At 36.5% G+C, this 10,171-nt stretch overlaps 1 protein-coding gene across 1 annotated transcript in view; it reads right to left on the reverse strand.

The window, feature by feature from the left end:
* The window catches only part of blw (ATP synthase subunit alpha blw, mitochondrial), a 193,458-nt gene extending 184,527 nt beyond the window's left edge, over nucleotides 1-8,931 (reverse strand). The window contains exon 1 of the mRNA XM_090395741.1: nucleotides 8,791-8,931. Coding sequence (XP_090251867.1) covers nucleotides 8,791-8,856 — 66 coding nt within the window. The 5' untranslated portion in view covers nucleotides 8,857-8,931. The remainder of the gene's footprint in view (nucleotides 1-8,790) is intronic.
* Between the last annotated feature and the right edge of the window lie 1,240 nt (nucleotides 8,932-10,171).

Here is a 10,171-nt window from a genome sequence, read left to right on the forward strand (position 1 = left end):
GGCATATGGAAGAAGATATTGGGTCTATTATTTAAAAAGGAGAGATCATTATTGTCAAGGACTTGTTCAATGATACGACATTGTCCATTTGTGTTGGCACCATCCCACAGAGTGCTGGTCCCATTAGTCACCTATAAGTGCAGGTTCAGGCAGCCACAATATAAGATTATCAAATTCAATCTCATAACCCAATGGTAAATAAATTCAAACATATCATAATAAAAAATCCAACAGATAAGCAAAATCCCTACTGCTTCCATAGCAGTATTCAGCTGGACATGATGGCAAGGAGTATGACTGCCCACTAAGTTAGCTGCCCACCATGAGCAGCATCTCCAGTTGTCCTTGCATACGGCAGCGAAATTCCTTGAGGTACAGTGCTCACTAGGTTTCAAATACTCTGGATGCTATACCAGCACCACAGCAAGCCTTGGGTCCTGACCCTGGACAACGTGATGAGACTTACTGCAGACCCTTGCTACCACATAAATAAACCTGCTGCAGGAAACTTTAATTCAACAGATGCAAGTAGAATGGTTTTCACTGCATTAAATTTATATATTATTACTATGTTATACCTCCAGGGAGTTCAAAAACTCATTGAGGGAGGGCACCACTCCAACTAATGCCCACTATCACCAATAGTATGTTCAGAGACAATCACAAACATCCATGACGGGATTCGAACCCACAGCTTTTTGGCTGGACAGCAGATACGCTAACCACTCGGCCAACCAGGCTGGCTGTGGCCAAGCAGTCTAAGACTGCTAGTTTTAGGCATCAGTCTATGAGGAGTGGGTTCGAATCCCAGCACTGCCAAATTAAATAAATTCATAATGTTTGAAGATCCAGTCTCCATTAACAATAGTTGCTTCAAATGCTTATTTCAATTCTTAGCCTTACCATATAGACAGTAATATGGAACCACACTTATTTTGCACTTCCTTTATTGGTTCTTAATAAAATGTTGTCCTCTAAACCTCAGTCTACTGTCATTTCTCACTCACAAATCTCATCCACTTTCTTATCTAAGCTTAAATACTGTACTATGAGAATAAAAATCATTATGCAAAAATAATGGACTTAGGAAATACATATGTCTTGTATTATGATGACAATCAGTAATATTAGCATGCCTTCTTGTTTGGACACAGCAAAAAAAAATTAAAATTCTGAGATTTCTGAGGATACTTAATTCCCAAGATTTTCAAAATGCAATAAAACAGGCATCCTAGTTATCGAGGAACGAATCCCTATCTACCACAATTCTGAATTCACTATTTCTCTAATCCTCCCCCACAGTAAGAGGACCAAAAAATATGTATAATCCAAACACTGAAGTCTCCTTATCTCCATGGTATTTTTCTGATTGTTCTAAAGTTTGTGATCCAGAGTAAACTGCTCTTTTGAGGACATGTTTTTCTTACATCTTGGACATGCATCTATATCCTACATAATAAGATGAAAAGTAGACAAATTTGCAGAATACTATTGCTGTTGTGTCACTCCTATCCCAATTCTTTCTTTAAAGTAATAGATTCATTAACAACCCTGTTCATATTATCTAGAATGCAGCCCAAATATCTAGCAAGGCCATCTTCCTTGGCACTAGCATTCACAACTCAAACTAGCTTCCCTTTTCTAATTCCACGGATTTTGTTGGAGATGATTACATATTTCGAAGTGTCCAGACTACTCACTACTCTCAACCAGACTACTCACCTTTCCTCTCTCCAACATACTCATTCAATATTCTCTTTTAAATTAATTTTTCAAATATGCTCAAAGCTTTGTGCTGCCCTCAAAGTTTTAGGACCCTATCCACCATCATCCCAGATCTTTCTTCTCCTCTACCCCCCCCCATCTTATAGCCTGCATCTTATCTTTGCTTCCCAAATTCTGTAAACTATACATCACCATTCAAGTCCTTCCCAATACATTTACATACAAATTAAACACAATAGCACAAAAACAGACCACCTGGGGAACACTGCTAGTGTTCCCCAGGTGGTCTGTTTCACTCCCCCACACAAAACTTGCTGATATCTATCAGACAGCCAATCTCCACTCCAATGCACTAATCTACCATCCAATCCCATCTGTTTCATTTTAATTACCAGCATTACTAAGGCAACTAAAGTGAAATCACTAACCTCTATATACAAGTAACTTAGTTGTGAAGAAACTTTATGTGCAAATTTTGCTTACAAATGAATAAAGGATTAGACAAAGAATATAATTTCATGGCATTTTTCATTTAATTACCAACCAACTTGTCATATTATAGCAATCCATTGAAGGCCTATGCCTTTCTCCAAAGCATTTGTCCTCTTGTTACAAAAAGTAAGCAGATTACTAAAACCATCTTCTTTTAGCAAAAGCATGTTGTTCATTAAAGAGAATTCTGCTGCTGTTAACCTAGTTCTAAATTCCGGTCCTCACACTTATCACATCTCCATACAGATTGGTCTATAATTTGAAGCCTTAGTCTTATCATCCCCTCTTTATAAATCAGAACAATTCTGCCTGACTTCAGGAGAGTTAAGTTACATAACTTATTAGTTATGAAAACTCTAGAAATTTTATCATTATTCCTATGTAATATGTATACAAATTCCATTTATCATTGTTACTAGTAACTTACTAAAAAGAGGAATTATGCCTCCCACTAGCTAGATCTCATGGTCATATTTGTGGCTGCCAGAAAAAGAAAAAAACAAAAGGCTCACATTAAAGCTTTACCTAGAACACTCCCCCAAGACATAGGGTATTGTATCATCAAGTCCCATGGCATTACTAACATCAAGTTTACTTAATGCCTCATACCTCCTACTTACTCACCCTCAGTGAGTCTTTCCACTGCTCAAGTTACATTCACAAGGATGGAAATGCCTTAATGAAGTGCTTATTTAATATCTTCCATACCATTATCACTGACCAACACAGACTGGAAAAAAAAAAAAAAAAAAAACTTTAGGATTTCTTTTTGTCCTCGTTTGCTAACTTATGCTAAATTTACTGTTCATGCTGCACTTATGCTACTATTACCAAGTGAGTTGCCTTCCTCACTTGCTCTTTGTACTCCTCATGTAACCGATCATTGCCATTCATCCTGCGCTGTGTCCACAATGCATTTTTCTTCCAGATTGAATTTATCACCCATTCAGTCATCCATTTCACATCTGGCTTAATCTCCTGACCTCTGGAATACACTCAGATATTACCTCTACCAGACAGTAACTGAGTAAGGACCAAGCAGCACTGGTTTTTTTCCCCTCCAATTCCTCATTCCATGATATAGATAGATGCAAGCTGCCTCCAGAGATTGTCATAATTACCTGCCTTAAAGTTCCATATATATTTCTAACAGAGGTCCCGATATAGCTGGTCACCATCACACCAAGTGATCACTTCATGGTCACTCAACAGCTGGAAGAAGATTTGACACCTCATTTACAACAGCATCCTCTGTTCAGATAATCAAATCTGATACTCTCAAATCCTCATGTATCCAGTTAAAAACTGCCTAAGATAGTTGTTCCTCAAAAACTCATAAATACCCTTTTGTTCCAGATTCTGTCTCTTCATTCTAATCTATATTACTATAATTGATACTGTCTGTAATGATCTTCCTTTTCTTATTAGCCAGACCAACTTTTATATACATTTTCTTCTCCCTCCATATTATTACATTTCTCGCAAAACCCTAATAAACATTTCATCTTGTCCACCTTACAACACACTGCTTCAAAACCACTGTCACTATTTACATCTCCACCATGGATGGACATTAATCCTTTATCATCAATAGCAGATTTCCTTCCTTTCTGCCCTATCTATCTTCACAAAAAACTACATATCCCTTCATCTTTATTCCAATCAAAATGTCACTCTCATATAACTATATCTCATATATTCCAACAATTCTTGAGCAAATGAACTATCAATGCTACAATTTCATTCCCTTATTTTGAATACTTCAAGCATTATTAAACATATACACTAGCACATTTCTAGTTCTATAATAAGTCCTGATGACACCACTTCTTGAATATGAGTCCTCCATATTACTCCCTATCTATTCATCTCTATTATCACTGATATTACTCCTCTCCCCAGACCTAAATGTTATACCACCCCACCATATCGCTGACTATCTTCATTTCCTGCACACCTATGCATCCACTCTGTAACCATCTTCCATATTTCTCAGTGTCTTCCTGTCTACCCTAACCCACCCCACTGTTTCCCTGTCTTGTGTTCCTTTATCTCATTTCTCTTGGTTCATGCAACTCACCTCTGAATTCACAAACTCTCTGGCTTTCACGTCACCTCTTGCTTCCTCAGGTTTTCCCCCCATTCACTTTACTCATTACTTTCTATTGCAGCAAATTTCTCCAGCTGACTCACAAACCCATTTAAATGTTGCCCATCTCTTTACACGTCTTCACCGTTTTCTCCACAGATTCACAAAATGAATTTCTTTCTTGTCATGCAAACTATTCAAGTATACAATATAAAATCTTCCCTCACTGTCTCAACTATCATTATCATACCTAGTTAACACACCAACTACTTCACCTTTCTTTATCTTTCACTCTCTCCTTAGCATCAATCGTAATACTCTTTTCTTCAAGCTTAATCTGTTATATGTCAGATTCCCATACAGTGAAATCTAACATTTGTCTTCTGAAGTACTAATAAGCAGCAACAATCCACATATATTTTGGTTGTCCTCTGGATAATCTTCCTGATATTCATCTGTTCTGCTAACCTTTCTTCTCCCATTCTATTTAAGCAACATTACCACTTTTATTATAATTACAGCTATTTTGCCTGCTTCAGTTACCACTTTTATTTTATAGCATTTTCACACAAGCATTAATTTTGATTTAAATTAAATAAGCATTAGTAGCCAGCCTGGTTGGTTGAGTGGTTAGCATATCTGTTCTCCAGAGAAGAGGCTACAGGTTCGAATCCTGTCTAGGTCTAGAGCATGTATGTTTGTCGTTGTCTTTCATCTTCATACATTCATTCATACAAATATATAAACACTCTCCCAAGATGGACTGGGTCACTATTGGAGAAGTAGACCTAATTCTCCTCCAAATGGAGACGTCTTCACCCTGTAGTGGATGAAGATGACATGTTCAGCAAGTCCAGATTGATCCAGTTTGTGAAATCAAATGTAGCCTAAAGGTTCATTACAAACAGCCCAGATTTTCCACTTTTGACAAAGTAAGAGCAGACATGCAGTGTATCTGATAAATGCCAAAGGTAGGCAAGAGGCACAAGCTATCCTTTGCAGATCATCAAAAGGAAGAAATTTATTAGTTGAATAAAAAGTAGCACTGTGTCCAACAGATCTACATAGTTTGCAATCCTCTCAGAAAAAGTTTTTACATAATGGAAGATAATATGGATGATAACTAGCTGGGAGGCAGGTAACTAGAAATTCCATAACAATTAACGACCTTCTTAACAAAGGAGTCTGTGAAACCATTTGACAAGAATGTGGTCTCAAAACTTATTTCTTAAGTTAGAAACATTTCAACAGAGAATGAAAATCAATTGAGTTAAGGATGTCAGAGTTTCGCCAAGGATGGTGCTATAACTGAGCACAGAGTTTGGTTTTCTGAAAACAGAAAACTTCAATTTGGCAAGAAATATCTAGACAACTAATGCCATAAATGTAGAGCATTCTAAAATGAACACTTAACTCAGCTAAATTTTAAATTGTAACATAAGCTGCTACTGTTAATAGAAGCAAAACTGATTTTGATTCCTCATTTCTTGAAATAGCATTTTTTGTCTTAGGCAAATTAAATTAGATCAACCCATAAACTTCAATCTTTAAGAAATATAACTATCTTGTGATGGGCAATTATTCTTACACATCAGTGACGTGTGTGTGCATCCTTAATAAAGGTAATGTTAAAAACCTAACGATATAAAATATTTGCATTTATGCATATACATACATACATATATATATTTGTAGTATTAACTTGGTACTGGGATATGTTCATATTTATATATACTGACTATAACCGAAACTAGAATAACAATTAAATTTATTCAAAACGTAACGTTTCATCGGATTGTCCTACTTCTTCAGGCATGAGAACATAGAAAGCAAGTAAACACTATAAGAAACATCGTATCACTATAAAACGACTATTATAAAATTCAGTTAGCTTCGAACTGTAGCTACAGTACGTGTTGAAGCTGCGTGCGACTGATTTCATGCGTGTGCCAATATCAGATAGCAGTGCTGAAAGAGTCCGGTAGATTATAGCTAGGGTTATTATTTATGTGATGAGGGTCCATAACAATTTCCTTAGACTCGACTATGCGTCGCTCCACCTCGTCACGGCATATATGAAGGTTTGAGGTTGTTGTCCAGTTTATCTCATGTTGACGGCCTTCATCATTTGTGTTTACTGAAAACAGTACATGGCTTGACAGGGCACTTGCTCTAGTTCTTTTGTAAGCAATGTCTCTCTGGTGTTCTAGACGTAGGAGGATGGATTTTTCAGTTTGGGCATAGTATTGCTTCCTTTAGTCTCAGTTATAGTCAGTATATACATATATATATATATACATATATATATATATATATATAAAATTTTTTAACTTGAGGATACTGTATATTAGGGTTACCAAGTAATTTTATAAGCTTGGTTATTTAACTCCTAATCCCAAGTATGCAAACAATTAAGTTTGCACCTGAAACATAGTTCAAGTCTAAAGATGGTACAACACCAGGGCAACTCATTGTAAAGGTGGATAAAGCTCTGATCACTATTCTTAGTATTTTCCCATAATGTAAAGCACATCTCACTAAAAGATGTATACTGCAATACAGTATGGGTGGGTCACTACCCAGACTGGTTTCAACCTTTTTTGAGGTCTCCTCAGTGAGTAACTAGACCCTAAATACCAAGGTTTTAGTAATACAGAGTATTACTAAAATCTTTTAGTGAGATGTGCTTTAGATTATGGGAAAATAGTAAGAATAGTGATGAGCTTTACCCACCTTTACAATGAGTTGCCCTGGTCTTGTACCATCTTTAGACTTGAACTATGTTTCAGGTGCAAACTTAATTGTTTGCATACTTGGGATTAGGAGTTAAATAACCAAGCTTATAAAATTACTTGGTAACCCTAATATACAGTATCCCCAAGTTAAAAAATTAATTACGTCTATATCTCCTCCAGAGATTCTTATTAAAAATAAAAACACCTTGCAGCAACTTCTATAGGTAAAGTTGATAAGCCTCTGTATTACTAAAACCTTGGTATTTAGGGTCTAGCTACTCACTGAGGAGACCTCAAAAATGGTTGACACCGGTCTGGGTAGTGACCCACCCATACTGTATTGCAGTATACATCTTTTAGTGAGATGTGCTTTACGTTATGGGAAAATACTAAGAATAGTGATCAGAGCTTTACCCACCTTTACAATGAATCGCCCTGGTGTGTACCATCTTTAGACTTGAACTATGTTTCAGGTGTAAATTTAATTGCACCTGAATTAATTAATTACATACTTCAGATTAGGAGTTAAATAACCAAGCTTATAAAATTACTTGGTAACCCTAATATATATATATATACACATATACATGTTAAAGATACCAAGCTATTTTAAACCTGGTTCTACTCCATTTCCCAAGTAAGCAAACAGACAAGTTCGCACCTGCAAGTATTGCAAGTCTAGATGATCCCACACGTAGTGCAAGACCAAGGCAACTCATGGTAAAAGGTGGATAAGCTCTGACCACTATTCTTAATATTTACCCTTAATGCAAAGCACATCTCCTGGAGGAGATGTATGATGCTATGTATTAAAGGCAAGGGGCCACTACCCAGACCGGTTTCGACCTTTATTGAGGTGTCATCAGTGGAAGCCAGGCTAGAAATACCAAGATTTTAGTATACAGAGCTTATAAGTATTTTACCAGACAGGAGGAGAGATAGATGTAGAAAGTAATGTACTTTCTAAAGTATATGTACTTTCTACACACACACACACACACATATATATATATATATATATATATATACACACACACACAAAACACCAAAAGTAGAATTTCGTTTGTACTAATTTCTTAGGAAATGATAGCGATCTCCTTCAAATGCAGTTTTACATTTAAGTATTGGATATAAAAACGAATGCTAGTCAGAAATACAACAAAGAAAGAGGATTTGTTTTATAGTCAATGTGGAATTATGGGCATCATAATTTCCTCATACGCTCACACAATCTAACATAAATTTGGCTAATGCCTTAAAGGAAACAGCATCATGGCGAACACGATTCGTTTTTACTGTATGTGATAGAAGCCAGATTTCGTCTTTTCCAGCATTCATTGCAGTGGGTTGTTTCTTTCAACATTATTCGGTTACGTTAGTTTATACTTATCAGATATGCCTATGCATCATTATACATATATATTTCAACATTTTGCATTTCTAAACCACACCCGTTATCTAAAGACATAAGCGTATTCTTGGAAATTTCAATATAAATGCAAGATGTGTCTATTATAAGTTCCTATAATAACCTCAATCAAACAAACTGGCTAATTTAAGGAATTACATATTTTAAAAAGTAAAGCACATTTCGTTGCAAATGGATTTTTTTTTTTTTTTGATTTATCGCAAAGGAAACATATTCTAACAAACACATGAATAAGCAGAAGTTCTATTAATTTTAAATCCTCTTGAGCATAATAACATTATAATATATTCACAAGCTGAGAGAGCGCACTTCTCTTTTACCTTGGGAATAGTTTGGGCAAATTTTTTAGCCAGCAAGGATGAAACACGATAAGTTACTTGGGCCATTTCTTTTCAAGCAGAAAGAGTACCGATTAAAAATGCCTTAGAACAAACCAAGGTTATATACTCTGGTATACTCTCTAACACTAACATGCAGAAAAAAAAAAACAACACCAACAAACTCTTTATCCCTGACCCAATGGGAATATTTTATAACAAAAGTGAATTCGAGAGCAATTTTTTTTCTTTTCTTTTCTTTTTTTTTTTTTTTTTTTTTTTTTTTGTTGTCGTTTTAGTACAGCATTACCTTAAACAGTGGGTTAATAGGGGCCGAAAACATTTAATACGAAACTAAAGAGGAGCAATAAGGAGTTTCAGTAATGCATTTCGAACAGACAATTGTTATATCGGTGCGAAAACGTGATTAGGCAGATTCTTAAAAGACATTATTTGATTAAATGAAATAATAGGTTGGCCGGCAAAGGTTGGTCGATTGGTAGAGCCTCTGCTACTAATGGCTCAGTTAAGTAAGTTTGAGCGCGGTTAGTAGTTGGAAGGAGCACAATCGTTTAATGCTGTTGGCACACTCCCTCGATGAGTCTTTGGACTTCCTGGGAGTGTCTAATAATAATAATAATAATAATAGGCCTGTGTCTCAGACTGGAGGAATTTTTTCTAAGCCTTTCTTTGACCGGTTCCCGATTTAGTCGATCTCTGGCACGGGTAAGCGGGCTTTTCCTCCCGGCAACTCGTTTATTTATCCCGTAAACTCAAGAAAAGCGACCGTAGTATCCACATTATTTCAGACAGTAACGTATCTTGTTAGGGTTAGATACCAAGACATGGCAGCACTTGTTTGCCAGCCTCTTCATCGGTGGCTGCTATAATTAGTGATAGACATGTGCCAGCTATTTCTGATTGGCTACCGGTGGAGATTATTGAACTGCCCACTCACTTTCCAAAAGCTAGATAGGGTATAAAGGCCTTGCCTACTCCCTATAAGGGAATAAAAGGCGTTAGCTGATTTATTTTATTTTATTTTTGTAATTATTATTATTGGATGGCCTGTGTAGCTCAGTAGAAGTAGCGTTTGCATTCTACAGCGCTTGACCGCACGAAGAAAGGATTTGGTGGTTTAAATCTAATCGCCTACTAGAGGAAATTTTTCTAAGCCTTTTTTCGACCGGTTCCCGAGTTAGTCGATCTCTGGCACGGGCTAGCGGGTTTCTTCTCCCGGAAACTCGGGTTTTTCGTCCCGTAAACTCAAGAAAAACGACCGTCGAGCCCATACTATTTTCAGACATTAAAAATATTGTGTTAGGGTTAGGGACCACGCGATGGCGACACTAGCTTGCCACCTTCTTCACTGCATACCGATCTC

The sequence above is a fragment of the Typopeltis vanoorti genome, chromosome 7 (genome assembly GCF_054136105.1).
Source record: "Typopeltis vanoorti isolate ZY-2024b chromosome 7, IOZ_Tvanoo_1.0, whole genome shotgun sequence".
In the NCBI taxonomy this organism is placed as follows: domain Eukaryota; kingdom Metazoa; phylum Arthropoda; class Arachnida; order Uropygi; family Thelyphonidae; genus Typopeltis; species Typopeltis vanoorti.